The sequence below is a fragment of the Sardina pilchardus genome, chromosome 7, assembly GCF_963854185.1.
Source record: "Sardina pilchardus chromosome 7, fSarPil1.1, whole genome shotgun sequence".
NCBI classification, from domain to species: Eukaryota; Metazoa; Chordata; class Actinopteri; order Clupeiformes; family Clupeidae; genus Sardina; species Sardina pilchardus.
The window spans coordinates 19400704-19416318 of record NC_085000.1 but is presented as its reverse complement, the minus strand read 5'-3'; the positions used below and the strand labels follow the sequence as shown (position 1 = coordinate 19416318).

General features: G+C 40.7%; 3 protein-coding genes across 5 annotated transcripts in view; all 3 read right to left on the bottom strand.

Annotated features, from left to right (window-relative positions):
• chchd6a (coiled-coil-helix-coiled-coil-helix domain containing 6a) overlaps positions 1-2406 on the bottom strand; it is a 66955-nt gene extending 64549 nt beyond the window's left edge. For 2 of the 3 annotated variants that reach the window (XM_062541103.1, XM_062541105.1), the window contains exons 1-3: positions 2168-2406; positions 561-651; positions 220-370 (exon numbers count right to left, since the gene is read on the bottom strand). In XM_062541103.1, coding sequence (XP_062397087.1) covers positions 220-370; positions 561-651; positions 2168-2254 — 329 coding nt within the window. In that variant the 5' untranslated portion in view covers positions 2255-2406. The remainder of the gene's footprint in view (positions 1-219; positions 371-560; positions 652-2167) is intronic. The other variant, XM_062541104.1, reaches the window with a different exon arrangement.
• A 521-nt stretch (positions 2407-2927) lies between these two features.
• Positions 2928-6681, bottom strand: LOC134088291 (matrix metalloproteinase-19-like). Its single transcript, XM_062542216.1, has 9 exons — positions 6513-6681; positions 6232-6323; positions 5818-5948; positions 5114-5326; positions 4639-4884; positions 4005-4100; positions 3691-3855; positions 3409-3536; positions 2928-3303 (listed from the first exon to the last, which is right to left on the bottom strand). The coding sequence occupies exons 1-9, from the start codon at positions 6591-6593 to the stop codon at positions 3067-3069; spliced, it is 1389 nt and encodes a 462-aa protein (XP_062398200.1). The 5' UTR covers positions 6594-6681; the 3' UTR covers positions 2928-3066.
• Positions 6682-10187: 3506 nt separating this feature from the next.
• Positions 10188-12892, bottom strand: pym1 (PYM homolog 1, exon junction complex associated factor). Its single transcript, XM_062541102.1, has 3 exons — positions 12800-12892; positions 11849-11942; positions 10188-11491 (listed from the first exon to the last, which is right to left on the bottom strand). Exons 1-3 carry the CDS (start codon positions 12828-12830, stop codon positions 11020-11022), a joined length of 597 nt encoding a protein of 198 aa, XP_062397086.1. The 5' UTR covers positions 12831-12892; the 3' UTR covers positions 10188-11019.
• Between the last annotated feature and the right edge of the window lie 2723 nt (positions 12893-15615).

Sequence of the window (15615 nt, the reverse complement as noted above, 5' to 3'; positions counted from 1 at the left end):
TACTGGTACTTCCAGTAGTGAAAAGCCAAAAGAGATTCAAAAGGCCATGGCTGTGCATCTACACTTTTGTCAGTTTTGTCAATTTTATGTGGACTGCTGAGGCAATCAAATAGTATCAAAAAGTACCGTAGACCGTCTGACCATTTCTGTCACTGGAAAAGCCCAGACTGCAGACACCGACCTAGCTCACAGCCCATTCTCCCTCCTGCCTACAGTTACCTCCTCTTCAGCTCCTCGCTCATCTCTGCCGCTGTGGACCCACTGGCTGCCTGGGGCTGTGGTTGTGGTTGTGGCTGTGCCTGTGGCTGTTGTGGCTGCTGTGGCTGTGACTGTGACTGTTGTTGAGAGGATGACTGAAGATGTGGCTCTGCTATGGAAAATGAGCAATGTTACACTTTTGTGCAAATGGCATCAGAGAAAGGCTTTACTTACTGGTAACTGCTTAGCACAAAACACTTTTGGCGGAGTGTGTTCCACCCTGGATTTCACAATAACAACATCACAGGAATGAACAAAGCCAAGACTACAGCCCCAAGACTCTAACAGTTACATTGTCCTACCTGTGTTCTCTTTGTTGCCAAGAGTGGTTTTGGTCTGAGATTTGGCAAATTCATTAGCACCCCTCATTCTTTGGAGAACATCCTCTGAAAGCTTAAAAAAGGAAGAGAAAAAAGACACTCAGGCTACCATAGCTACACAGGCCTCCAACATTTCACGCTTTGTGAAATATTGTTCACTTGTTTAACCCTCATTGGAAAATGCACCATATCATTGGGGAGAATGAGAAAATGAAGAAAATAAGTGACAAATCTATTTAAAATCATGGACAAAACTACATGTGATTTATTCACATTCCTGGTGTTATTGAGCATTGCACCTGTAGAGGTCAGTGTTGCAGTAGTACTTAATCAAAATGTTCTTTGACAATAATGAGTGATGTACATTTCAATTTGTTTTAATTCCAAAGTCCAAATCCACACTAGATAAAAAACGATATGGGGAAAAAGGAAATAGAATATAGGTTTTCTACTTTGCATGTGATGATACACCAGGATTCAAGAAACTACGTATACCTAACGTTCAAAAGTAATGTGGTATTAAGATTTAGTAGTGTACCCAGCTCATGACCCAGCTAGATCTCCTGTCCTGTAGGCCTATGACACGTTCGACCTCAGACAATCGGACTGGCATAAGGCCAGCGGACAAGATTAAGAGGATGAACGTGACTGTCATTTGAGGATGCGTTTACCTGGTAACTTAGTTTAACAGAACTCATTGAGTCATTAGTCCAAAATACGTGTTGCCATTCTAATCTTTACAACTAGGCCCACGGTATATCCCGAATCTAACTTTGCGGGCTTCGGAGAGCAAGAAGACTCAAAGAATCTCATTGACACGAATGGGTTCAAGGTCATTATCGTCTGTGCTATCCACTGATGACAGCGCAAATTGCCTTGGTGCGCTCTTCAGTGATTTTGCATGAGAAGACGTGATGCTGGCCAGAACCTGAGACCAGACGAGTTGACCCACTGGCTACCGGTAGATAAGTCTCTGTTTACGGCTTAGACCTCTATATTTAAGCCAGCGTCTCCCTCCCTATGGCCGGTTATATGGAAGACTTGCCAGTCGGCAACTTTAGCTCCATGTGGACTTTGATGCTCAAATGAACCTTCTGTTATGTGAAATATATTTAGTTTTGGGCACTGTGAGTGAAAATAAAACTAAAGCACTTTGTCGGATAGCTTGTCTTCTCACGGCTCATATGACACAACATACCAATATGAAGGCTAATTTGTGATAACCAAATCATCCCTCAAAATCGACAAAAATCTAATGTCCCGTAACAAGAACGCATAGCGAAAAAACGCACTGAGGACCACCAACCAAATACAGCTAACGAGCTAACTACAGTAGCAGCGTATTAGCCTACTGCTCATGATTTCCATGAGTGATGATGTCGGCGTGGCTGCTGGTTAACGTTAAACCTCGCCCAGTTCATTTTAGGTCAACCCCTGCGTCTGCACTGGTGAGAAGACCTTTAACCCACTGACAGTTTAACTCAAAATTATATTGCTGTTATCATTCACATTACATCTAAAAGCTCTGTGACACTGACAGCTAAGGTTAACATGAAGTCTAACGTTAGCTTCAGATCCAATGCGTTTACCTTCACTCCTCGCAAAACCCGGACCGCGTCCCCATCATCCAGGCCGAAAGATACTTTCCGTGTTGTGCTCTCTGCAGATCCCATCATCTACTGTGTTAACAGACAGATTATAATGCCTGAATGCAGGATATGTTTAAGGAGAACGCTGAAGTGTTGTATTGTTTGATTTAATACTGATAACACAGCTTCTGCGTTGACAGCTTGGTTTCAGACGACACGGCTTGTCAGATTCAAGCTAATATCCTGTTACAGCATTGGTGAATCTGATTGCCAGGATCCAATGAAAATGGATATTGTAGGCTTGTGTAGTAGGCTATAATAGAGAATCATGGGAATTGTAGTGTTGCATTTCCAGTCATCTCTCAATGAACTTTGGCTATAGCCTACAGGTGAAAATGTTTCACCAAATAAAAAGTTAAGAATGACAAAAAAATATATACAGAAAATACATTTCAATAACAAAAAATAGATTGTTTTCCTGAATGTATCTCCTTGAGCAGCAGTCATATTTTTTCATGATCTAGGCTATCTCTTTGTCTCCGTAAGACTATAGGTCTACCTTTCTGAAGTATTGATTATTTTTTAAATAGGCTAAATTAGCCAGTTTGTTTAGCACTAACTGTATTTTCAACCTTATTTATTGATTATGTTTAATATGCATTCACATATTTGTCCATACTGTCAGCGGGGTATGATCAAAATTATTTGAAGACAAAGGCTTATGTAGCCGGTTACAAACCAGAACAGCAATGGGTATAGGCAACAGTTTATTGTTGATGTCTACAAATCTTTTTGGAAGGACAGCATGTCTGGAATGGAGATAGAGCGATAAACATGGGACATTTCTCTGTTTTGTTTGTAATTTTGTGTACTTCTGAAATCCCTTGTCTTCTTGGCACTTATTTGGAACATCTCATCCAGCGCTCTTTTTTGCTCAGAGGGTAGCCTTTGTCTATGGTGAGCCGAGGGTTTATACGCCAGTACTTATCCTCCTTGAACACGTAAATGTGACCATTAGTCCAGGTGAGGGCAGCATCGGGACGGGAAGGAAGGCCTTTGACAAATTGTGACAAAGCATTGGGGTACGACTTGAGGTCCACAGACCCAAATTCATCCCACTGCCAGTACTCTGATCCCTGCAAAGCAAAAATATATGGCTACTCATTCTACACCTTTTCATCAATGGTAAAACTACTATCAAATGTCATTTAAAAAAAAAACCTAAAAAAAAAATTAATCACCTTAATAAACATCAGTCTCTTATTTATGTGAAGGTATAAAGCGCAATCAACATCAGAGGGAATGCCAGTCAGTTGCCTAGGAAATCCTCTGTCAAGCCGGAACCCGGTGTATCTCCAGACTTTTCCTCCTGGGTAACAGAAAGGGTTGCGATCTGCTACATGCTGCTGATATGAACTAATAGGCTCCCATATCAAATGAAAAAGTTCAGAGGTTCTCAGTAGATTTAAAACAGGGTTACAGAGGCTACCAGAAATATTGGCAAATCAAGGTAGATCGATCACCTTTTAGGAAGTAAGATTTGTTGGTCCTGGGAGAATGAACGGCTGCTGAGAGATCTCCAGGTAGATCTTTCCACACGGAGCTGATGCGGATGGGTGCAGTGTAACCAGTGTCAGTAACAGTCCACACATGCTGCCCACTGAACATATATGTTCTACCATAAGGCCCTGTTCCAAGAACCACAGAAAGACAGACGGACCGACAACCTGAATAAAACTTCATTCAAAACTTAACTTAAAAAATAATTAATTGAATTAATTGAAATGACTGCCTCATGCAGAGACACAGTAAAGATGTTTAATAGTGGACAGCAAACCTAGCATGATGGCATCCAGAGCAGCCTTGCAGGGGTTGGGAGAATTGGTGGCTGGCTTAGACGGGAAAGGCTCTCTTGGATTCGAGTTGGGTTTACCTGAGATGTAGAGTAGTTGGTTAACCTTCACATAACTCATTTAATTTCATTTCAAACCTTTATTTATACTCGTAGGGCATTGAGGTTTCCCTCATTTACAATGACGACGAGTTTACAAGAAAAGGTCGTGCATTAATAAAAAATAAATGAAACAATAGAAGGGACATATAAACACATTTAATATATATATTTTTAAAATATATCATTTGAAAAAAAAAAAATATATATATATATATATATAAAATGAATAAAACAAATATATAAAACAAATAAAAGAAGTAAAAGAAGTAATAAACTAAAAAACTAAAAACAGTTACAAGTTGATAAGCAGAGATGTGACACTAATTGCTTAAATACATTAGCAGAAGGCAATAGCTCTAGCTTTAAAATTTGTTGCAGAGCGTTCCATACTCATTCATATTCATATTGCATCGCATTACATATTATTACATATTGTATTATTATAATTATATTATTATTATTATTGTTATTATTATAATGTCAAATGACATAGCTCATCTTAAGGAAGTTAACTGACCATATAGATTTTGGATGCCAAGAATATCATCCTGGTGCAGCTTAAAGTCCTCCTTGTAACCAGTGTACACGGGTGCCATGAGAGCACTGCGGTGCTGAGAATGGCCGAGCCCAAGTGCGTGGCCTATCTCATGAGCGGCCACAATTCGGAGGTTAGCCCCACGCGTTGTCCCCTCAGTCCAGTGCTCTGACACGTCAAAGTGCACCAGGCCTGACTCTGGTGCATCGGCATGTGCAAGGACACCTCCTACATGACACATATGACAAACACACTCACACCATTCGCACTTAACCATTATCACTCCATTATCTATCAATCTATATAATAGTTGGACATGCCAGCATAATACTTACATTCACCATAAACAAAAAGGCATTTAATTACATTTTGGGAAAAAAAATCAATCTACTGTAGACGTTATGAAGTCGGGTTCAGGACACAGTCTTTGTTTTAGTAGTGTCAGGCCCATTCTCACCTGGTCCATCAAAGGGTACAGGGCATGTGCGTTCCTTCTTGTGGAAGGAGATTTTAATGTCTGCCGGTCCCTGTGTCACTTCCTGAAACGTCAGTGGTGAGACGGCGCTCCAGTAACTAAATGCCCTCTGGACGGCAGCGCGGGTTTTGGCTCCACCCATGTTGGGTGTGTAGTTGTAAATTCGATAGGTAAGCCTCTTCTTCTTCCAGCGGCCTATTGAATTACCATAATTACTTATAATGTCATTATACATGATTTACATTTACTTATTATTACTACCATAATCACATATGAATGCAGGGAAATGAAAGTGCGTTGCAAAGACTGAGTTTAGGTTGAGTTGAGCAGAACTAAGTGAAAAATGGCCGGACTGGTTGTTATTTCATATTCATATGTGCATTCAGAGATATAGTCAACATGCTGTTGAAAATATTTCTTAGGTTCTTTGAAACCTGTCTTAAATGTGCAATAATTTCCTAATGGTTTCTTATAGAACTGTAAGCTGGTTGTGTATATTAAGCCTAATGCAATATGGTTTCCATTTTAATACAATGTAGTAGCCACTCATCAGTGAGAAACAAAAATGAATTCTATAGTTTTCTTTACAAACTGCACATTATAAAGAGGGCCATGTAAATGTGTATTTCCATTTATTTATTTCCAACTGTAGCCAATGCTGGGAGCAGCTGCACAGGTGTTCTTACCCAGAAGGCGATATTTAAGGGTCCTGTTGTTGAAAGGGTCCTGTAGACCGCAGCGAGGCTGCCGCATCATTGCCAGAGTAGCCTGATCCAACCTGCCTGTGATTGGCAGCTCAGTGACCCTTTGAAAAGTCCTATCAGACCAAGATTTGAAATCTCAATATCCACACTCAGTTCATATGCATGCTTACCATTTTCAGTATTGTCAAGGAATGAGTAGTTGATTTTGCATTTGAGTGTAAGTTTCCTGAAGAAAATCCTGGGGATTGAAACATGCCCTTTTAAAGAGGACATAAAATGAAATGTTTTCTGGAGCCACAGTATGCAGACTTTACTTTCTTTTTAAAGTATTGTTTGTCTGGCACCTGAAAAGTTTTAGATGTGCACACAAAATTTCAAAATGGGAGTGTAAGTCACCTCAACGATTCACTCAGGTCCTCCATCTGCTGCCTGGATGATTCTGCGTTCAGAAGTGTCATCTGGAGATATCCATACTGCTTTAGATAAGCCTAAACAAAGAAACAATTAAGGAATGGAAGACAGAGAAATTTGATTGTGCTGTAATTACATGTAAAACAAGACTAAATGTAGGCTTTATAGTATCCCACAGAGTATTAAGGCAAAATACATGAGCTAGAAGTGGCATGTTTTTCACACAGGTAGAGAGACGGAAAGAACGTTGTGCAAGGCTCACTCACCATGGCTTCCCTCAGGACACTGAGGTCCATAGCTGAGGTCAGTGTCATCATCAGCATCAGCACCATCAGTGGCGACTCCATTCTTTCCTTGAAGATCAAAAGCTCCAGACACAAACTACTGCATGTCCTGATGGTCACTTACAGTAAGCTGCTCACTGCTCAACTGCACTTGAGGAGACATACAGTTACTTCGTAACCACAGTGTATTGTTGCCTCTGACAAGACTAGTCTGTGGTGTGTCCGGGTTATTCCATATATACTGTAAGGCTGCCTTTGTGTCTCTCGTGAGTGAATTCCAGACGCCTTGTTTTCCTCTCTGGCCCTAGGTTGCTTTTATATCGGCTGATGCCACCAAGGAGTGGGCACAGACCTCAACCACAGCAGTACCCATGAGAGAGGAGTGATAGGAGGCTGGGAGGTTTACAGCCCATCTGTTAAAGCCCACTCACCGTGCCCTGGTCCACTGTTACGACCATGACGGAATGGAAATGCATCTGTAAGAGCTGTTTGTATCAGTAACTGCCTTTATAAATCCAAACTGCTACAGCATTTTGCAGCATCGAGTATTATACACAGAACCTTGCATAGCACATGACCAACACCATTCTGCACTCTGTCTCTAAAAAATGTTCATAAAAATGAAGAAACTCATTTGTGGAGAAAGCTCAGGAAAACTGGTCAGGAAAACCAATTGGTGAGCATTCATGACATCATGATGAGCTCTAAAGCTTTAACCCATTTCCAGGACAATTATATTTGTACCACATTGTGTAAACAGAGGCAATTAAAGTATGTATTTGGTAGGTAGTGGTAATTTTGTCAGTAAAGGACCCAATGTTAAGCCATCAACCAGCTTGTCACTCTTGTGAATCATGGCTTTCCACAGTGTAGAATTCTACAAATAAGTTCCACATAGCAAAACTGTGTTACACAGAGCCATTACTGAATAAGTCATCTCTCTTTTTATCAACTGAATTATTTCCTTGAACTCTTTGCCATTTCTTGACATTACAACTGATTCTGGCTCAGAGCAGGCCTGCTTCTAACCAAATAACATTCCAGCATTTTTATATATGAGTGCCACACAAACAAAACAATGTCACCACACTTAAAGCTCCACTGGAGACTAGCCGAAAACCACAATGTCATGAATGTACGTTCTAAATATTTCATTCAGTAATCATCAGACTTCAGTAAAGAAAAATAGCAAGTGTATGCAGATGGCAGAATATCAAATTTGAGTGCTGATCTCGATGGTTTCACAATAAAAATGAAAGGTATCAACAGGGGACTCCCAGATCAGTTTTACAGTTTGGTTTGCGAATTATCTGTGGAATGTCTGTTCAACAGAAGAAGGGGGTTCACTTTGCTGTTAATTAAAACATGGTTCATGTGGTTTCTCAACCCCAGAACCCACATGACCTCACTAGGGCATCTTCAGTTCACCAAATGTATATGTTTAGGTACCAAGGTTCACAGAGGTTTGAGATTGCACAGACGCATTAATTTTGTTTAATTTTTACAGCTTTCTGTTTTAATTTCCGTTTAACTGCTGTGGTGGGCAGCGGATGTGGACACCGGTGTTCATAAAAGGCCAAATGTGGGCAGTGTAGGAGTGAGGCAGAGTGAATGAAGCTGTGGTAGGTTGCTTGTGGCCACAAGCAGTAGGAGTCATGGTGTCAATATCCTAGTATGTCAATAAGAGTATTATACAAAGGGTTTTTTTCTGATTTGAGAGATCATTAACATCTTGAGAAAATTTGTGAAACGTCTTACTTTAAAGCCTACCTTACACTGACAGACTTTGACAAGATTTGGGAAAGATGCTTGAAAGATTGTAGTCTTTTGAGTAAAGCTTGAATGAGGGGCATTAAAAGAGATTTTAAAAAGACTACAATCTTTCAAGAATCTTTCCCAAATCTTGTCAAAGTCTGTCAGTGTAAGGTAGGCTTAACTTGCAATCCCTTTCTTATGTGACCAGTCAGCAGTTCCTCCTGGCAGTGGCCAACAACTTCCACTGCCAAGAGGTCTCCAAGCCCATGTCTCCCTGCTCACTCAGGGCAAGAGACCCAGAGGCAGAGAAAGGAGGCTGCTAGAGTCACCAAGGGCCTGTAGTGTGCTGACCGCGTACATCTTCCTATTAAATGTCGTGTTGAACGTCAGTTTACAACATCAAAGGGATATATGGAGGTCCACGGAACTCATGTTTGGCCGAATCAAAGGGCAGCGTACAGATTAAATGAGGTCTTATCCTGGTGGATAAGGACCTCCTGCAAGCTCCTACAGGGGCACTATACTCTTTCCACCACCAAAGGCTCCAAGCCCACTCTCTCTCACAGAGGGAGGCTATGAAAAGATAGACCCAGAAGCTGAAACAGGAGACGGCAAGGATAACCAGCAATGGCCTGCGCTGCAGTGTGTTTGTGTCTTCTTTACCTTTCCTCGTTGTGTGGCCATTCGAGACGCAGCTATCATGGAGGGTCAGGTCACTGACGCCAGCAAACCACATGCTTCCACATCCATATCCGAATAACTCTCTGGGCATTCTGGCGGATTAAGGAGATGGGGGCTAAGGCCAGGCAAAGGTTGAGAAACCACAGCTGCATAAGGTGGGGAAAGAGCAAACTAAAATGGTTAAGTGGAGCTAAATGCATAGCAGAAAAGGATCAGAATTGAAGCGCAGAGGTGACGGTGACCCCGGCAGCAGTGATAGCAGCAGCAATAATGTGATGGGGAGAAAAAAGAGACGGGGACGTGTGAGTCCAGGAAGAACCCTCCCAAGAAAATAAAGACCCAACAAAACACGATAGATAGAGCAATGGGAAGATCGCATGGCCAAGCTTAACTCCAGCAGCAGCAGCAGCAGCAGCAGCAGCAGCATAGCACATGGTCCTGGGAAGCTGTGAGAAAATGGCATTTGAAAATGCCATTTCATAGACTAGCCAGCCAGGAACGACTGGAAACTGGAGTGAAAGATGGGATAAAACTGGGAAACAAACGCAGGCTAGAATCAAATCAAGGTCTCTGCAGGAAGCCGAACGTGATAACAATGCAACTTCAGCCGCAGCTAAATTTTAATTTCTTGCAGCTTCATAAAATATTGATTGATACTGTGATTTAAGTACCCATATCTATTGTGATGTTCACACAGAAATGTGCAGGCCATTTTGCATGTGGATACACTCCTATATCACGTACTGGCAGAACTACATTGATCGTTTGAACAGCTGCTGATACAACTGTACTATTTCTTTACTGGTCTCATGTGAATTTAGTAGAGTTATAACCACTATTACAGTCCAATGTTATAAACACAAACATGCATTTGCATTACACTATTATAATGGTTGTCATTATTGTCTAGCACTCCAAAGAGTAGAGGCCCAACAACAAATGTACCAATATCTCTCGTAAATACCACATTTAAAATGTGTTGTTACTCAGGCAACATTAGTCTGTTGGTGTTGGTTTTGTTTATGCAGTATCTGGGTAGACTCCTATCATTCCCCATTTATTTTATATAATATATTATATTATTATATATAATAAGAAACATGGCAATCTTCCAGCTTTCAGTGTATCTAATTTGATCAACATTGCTTTTGTTCTTACATTTGCATTTGTTTCTACAATGATGAACAGGTTTCTTAGCAGAAAACTTACATCTAGGACCAATTAAGTAGTTTCATTTATTTTCAAATTGTTAACATTTCTGGTCATCACTGATGGCAGTTAAGTACTGGACTTCCCACACATTACAAGTGCCTTATGAACAGAGTTTCAAAGATAAGGTCATTCAGACATCACAAAACTAGGACCTGTTGACTAATAATGTTCATCATTAAACGTCTAAAATTCTATTGCGATGCTTTTAACTCATTCACTTATGTATCAAACAATACAGATATTACAACAGCTGATGGATAATGACATGGGGGGGGCATGTCTGTGGCCTCTTTCAAAGAAAGGAGCGTGTCGTAGATCCATTTTGATGTATATTTTCTTCTCTACACATCAGAGTATATAAATGTACGAAACCTCATCTACAGCGTATGTGGCATCATATCTACCAAGGTTAAAAAAAAAGCACAATATGGAATAAGATTGTTTGGGGGAGAAAATGTATTACCTGCCATTGTCCAGTCCATAGCACAGCCACTTTTTTCTACATTGTGAAAAGGTCTAAAGTGGTAAACATTTCTACAGCCATTTAAAAAGAAGAAACGGAAATGTTCAGTAGCTATGGGACGGGGTGGGGTGTCATACTGCATGAAAAGTCAGTCAGTAAGTGGACAGGTTCTGCTCAGCTCATATCCTTGAGCAAATGTTCAGGCCGTTGGGCAGAACTCCACCACCAGTGGAAGGGAGGGGTGTTGAGGAGCTTGTTGTGTGTACACAGGTGTCGAGTTAAAGAACGTGATCAGAGGTCCATACTCCACTATCGGTCCAGTCCCACCAGTGTTTTCCTCAGCTCACAAACCCACCCCCACTGCACCCCTCCGAAGGCTTAGGAGTCCTCCAGCTGTTGGAGCTCCTTGCGCAACGCTTCCGCCCGACCCAACTTCTCTTTCTGCTCCTGGCTGAGGTTCTTGATCTCACCTGAATCGACTTTCTGTTGAAGCTCTTCAATCTGCCGCAGCTTCTTCTTTAGGTTCTTGACTTTTTTGCCCTTCTCTGTGGCTACAGTTTCAGCACTGCTGGTCTCTGTGGCAATCTGGAGCTTTTCGGTGGCCTCAGTGACTTCCTCCACCTCGTCTCCTTCCTCCGGTTGCTCCTGCTGCTGTTGCTGCTTGCGCTTTTCCCTGCGCTTCATGTTGCGTTTGGCTGCCTTGGACATACCGCCGGCCTCTGAATCCTGGTCCCCTTGTCCTTTGGCAACCTGTTGCTGCTGTTGCTTGGCTTGAGCTGCATCATCTGGACTCATGCCAGGAGGAAGGTCTGGCTTACTCTTAAAGAACTTCACGAACTTGTTTTCATACCTGTGAGTGGATAAAAAAGATTAACAATTGAGTTATTTCATCATTAATTGCTGCGTTATGTCAGAATGTTCTATGCTGTTCTAAAACCACCGCTCACCTACCAGAGAGTAAGCTTCTGTGCAAATCGATCAGATTGATAATTCTGTTTAGAATTAGGGATGCAATTTTTTTCCACAAATACAAATGTGTTCACAAAATGGTCCTATACCATGACTGTAATGATGACACACAGTCTCCTGATCTGTATGTAGCCAACATAGTTGCATAATCAAATTAAACAAATAATTTTTACTCCATCGTGACTTTATCATTTACTTGAGCCTCAATCTTAGCTTTGCTCAGATGACGGACACTCACACTGGGACTTCTTCCTGAGGAACATAACCGTCCTTCACTCGTCGTGGCTTTCGCCAGGTCCCATCGGGCCTCTGAGTAGAAGCAATGTATTTGCCTGTGGCAGAACAGGATATGGCACAGACATGAAGTCTTACAAACGGTCAGGCATCACATACGAGGTGTCAGGTGTGGAATGAAAATGATTAAACATTACAGAACGCGATATGACAACACGGTTAGACGCTAGGCTACTTGCAACAGACAGGTGGTCAGACGCAGCCTTCCAAATTATAAGAAAATAACCGCGGATCAACTTATTAGCCAACTTTCTGGCTCAGTCAAACAGAATAAGTTTCGCTACCAGAAGGCCATCATGTGGTCCAACAGGTAAATGTAGTAATGTCGGGAAAATTGTTGTAGGCCTACAGCTATGGTTTATCTAAATGGGCACTGATTAAACTCGACCTTCCACACAACTCAAAATGCTTCAGTGACTAAACGTGATTTTATTGAAGAGTTCACTCATAGCTAGCTGGTTAGCAGACTACATCATTATGGATCATGGAAGTTTGCTACATTTTCGCCCAGTTACCCGATGGAGTAACGCAAGCATGCAAGCTAGGTCCTGGATAAACAGGGTGTAAAACTATCACTGACAAAAGTACAAGTAGGTTGCGTGCTCAAATGGACCTGAAAGCCATATGAAATCATATTTAACGTCACTGAAAAGAACATTTATATTAAGGGGGGATAGTAGTGCTATCGCTATAGCCACAGTTAGCAAACCAACTGTTCATGCTGCTCAACTTGTTATGCTAGCTCGCTAATCATTAGCTCAAGATCTGATTGTGACTAGAATATAATCAAGTTGCATCAAGTGTGCCTTTTGAAAGACCACGTTTGTCTGGACTACTCGATCTGTATGCAACAAGAATCGGATGTGGAGGCCAACGTTGCTTAAAGTAGCCTTACCCGATTCATCTGTGACATAGGGAGTCGCCATCTTGAAGAATAGTTCTCCCCCTTCTTCTTTTGTATTTAAGGGCGGCTAACTGATATTTGGAACATTACTGCCACCCTTTGTAGCGTGCGGATACTACATCACCTGCATTCAACCTGCAGAGCCAGAGACACTTATATAAAAAGACTTTGGCAGAGCTTACCAGGCCCATTTGTTTATGGAAAACGGAAGGATCATTTTCTTGGTTCACGTTTTTTTTTTTTTTTTACATATTAGCAAATGACATCATTAAATTGAAGGATGCCGATTGGAAAAATGCTTTTGTGCGTCTTTCTAGTTTTATTTCTGAACCTGCTTTAATGTTTCCATATCCACTAGCAAATACAGTAGGCCTAGACTTGTAGACATGAAAGCTGCACATATCCCAGGACCCAGGTAGATCATATTGACAGATTAAGGTGAAAAAAGTTACTCTTTGTATCATCAGTTAAACTTCAGAAACCTTCTATAGGAATAAGTGACCTTACATTATCACCTACACTGCCTGACAAGGGGTTTCCAACCTGTTTTGGAAGGTGACCCTATTTTCATGTCACAAACAAAATGGGCAACCCCAAATCATTCACATGTTGCAAAAGAGAGCACAACTCATCTGCTAGACCTGGAAAAGCAGTAGGCCTACCAGTGCTTTGATTTTTCCAAAATGTCCTTTCTTGCCTGGTTGTTTAGCTGCTTTGTTTCAAACGTTGATCAAGCATAATTCTTTCTGTCAATCAAAGCTATCATGCAAACTGTCTAACTTTATTTGTACTTAGATATAATGAAGGAGGAGTAGTCATTTATTTTGGGTTATCATGGAGGTTTAAATGTATATATTGATGTTTTATTTAATATGTTTATTTTTATGTAATGCACTGGTCAATTATAAGAGACCCAGTATCTCAGACAATTTGAATTTCAGGCGACCCCATGGTTGGGAAACGATGGCTTAACAGCTGGCAATGTACTGTTTCATATCAGTATAGGGAGCTTATTTTTTTTGGAAAACTTTGAAACGTTCATGCTCATGAACAGCCCAGTTCAGAAATGTTGATTGGTTTGGTTGCAAAAACTGTGAGTAATCTCTGGATTAATTAATACTGGATGATGAGGAAATTCATTTTAAGATTAAACAATTCACTTGGTTTCCCTTTCAGCAAACTTTTACAAATAGGCTTAATATCTTTGTGTTTTCTTGGACACTTCTTTGAATTTGAATAAACAAGTCAGTGTGGTTAAGGGCAGCTATCATCTTAGATTTATAATAGCCAACCTGAAGACATTTTCTATCTCACAAGGACCTGGAAACACTTATGCCTTTATCATTTCATGCTATCATACTACTGGCTCAGAATGCACCACACCAGATAAACAAATATCACTCCTCATCTAATCAACATTACCTACCTGATCTATAAATACAAAATTGATTTTAAAATATCACTATTTGTTTTCAAAGCCTTCAATGGATAAGCTCCACAATGCATAGTATATGGATCTGCAAATTCCACATTCTGCTCCCTAAGTTTAGGTCAACCTGCCCAAAACTCATTTCTGTCCCATGCCCTAAAAACCAAAGTTGGTATTTCCTGTCACTGCCCCAATGTTTCCTAATATTAAGTCTTGCCATGATTTAGCATTTTAAAAAGACTCATATGTTATGTCTCGCCTCCTTATTTATTTGCTTGTTTGTTAGATTGATAGATACAATCTCTTATTTTGAGCATTGCTTTATAGAAATCTGCTTTCACTTTGACAGTAAAGAGGGGATTTTATTGGTAAATTATTGTGAACAAGGCCAAATTAAATTGATCAAGATTCCATTTCTAAAAGCAGTAAAAGTGGAAATATCCAAGGGGGTTAATACATTTTATATGCACCATATAGATAGATATGATTTATTCTGAGGTATATTTAGCCACCTGGTAGATTACATGACACATAAGAAAAACACCCACAACACTATGAATTTCAGCCTGAAATGTGCACATAATGTATTTATAGTGTGTGTCTGTGTTTCCCTTGTTCTGTGAGGATATTCTCAGACAAATTCAGATAGTGGTCTCATAAAAACTGAGAGTTTTCAGCACCTTTCTGTGTTTTGTTAGCACTTTACTTAGCATTTCAGGTCCTCTTAGCTGGTCTCCTTTGACCTGACAAGGCAACGCAGGGTGTAAGCCTTTCCTTCATCTTCTTTTTTTGCAAATTAGACTGGGAAATCCTCAACTTCGTTTATATTACTCTCTCTCTCTCTCTCTCTCTCTCTCTCTCTCTCTCTCTCTCTCTCTCTCTAACTTTGGCAAACATTACTTGGTGTGGCTCTCAAACTCTATTAAACAATTATGTAGATGTTATGTAGACCAACTATTCCACTGCAAACAAGGAAGACTTGTGTTATGTCACGTCTAATAAGACCAGAATAAGTGTAAGACTCTCTGATGGGCAATCAACAACCAAGCTTATCAAAAACAAAATCACCAACAAAGTAACCTTATGGGCCAAAAACATCAGAGCCTTCGAGCATTTCACTGGGCTTATCAAGCAGCATCTTCCGTCCTCGGTGTTTCATTGATTAGGTACACTTCCAGAAGGCTCAAGAGTGGTGTCTGGCCTAAACCCACCCCCGGCATCACTCATAATGGGTTCTCTACCAATAAAACCAACAAATTATTCTACATAAAACCTGCTGTAGCCTAATTAATTTGTTGAGAAAGTTAACAGAACAGAACAGGAGTTCTCCCCCTTCTTCCTCTGCCTGTGTATCTGATAGCCAAGGCTATCTCAAAGT

Excerpts from the sequence above, each read along its gene's own strand:
- LOC134088291 (XM_062542216.1), bottom strand. The coding sequence starts at position 6,593 with ATGGAGTCGCCACTGATGGTGCTGATGCTGATGATGACACTGACCTCA. Across the intron at positions 5,327-5,817 it reads CCTTAAATATCGCCTTCTGG|GCCGCTGGAAGAAGAAGAGG; the intron begins GTAAGAACACCT and ends GTAATTCAATAG. Across the intron at positions 3,537-3,690 it reads CAAATCTTACTTCCTAAAAG|GAGGAAAAGTCTGGAGATAC; the intron begins GTGATCGATCTA and ends TCTGTTACCCAG.
- pym1 (XM_062541102.1), bottom strand. The coding sequence starts at position 12,830 with ATGGCGACTCCCTATGTCACAGATGAATCGG. Across the intron at positions 11,943-12,799 it reads CTATGTCACAGATGAATCGG|GCAAATACATTGCTTCTACT; the intron begins GTAAGGCTACTT and ends GTTCTGCCACAG. Across the intron at positions 11,492-11,848 it reads CCTCAGGAAGAAGTCCCAGT|GTATGAAAACAAGTTCGTGA; the intron begins GTGAGTGTCCGT and ends ATCCACTCACAG.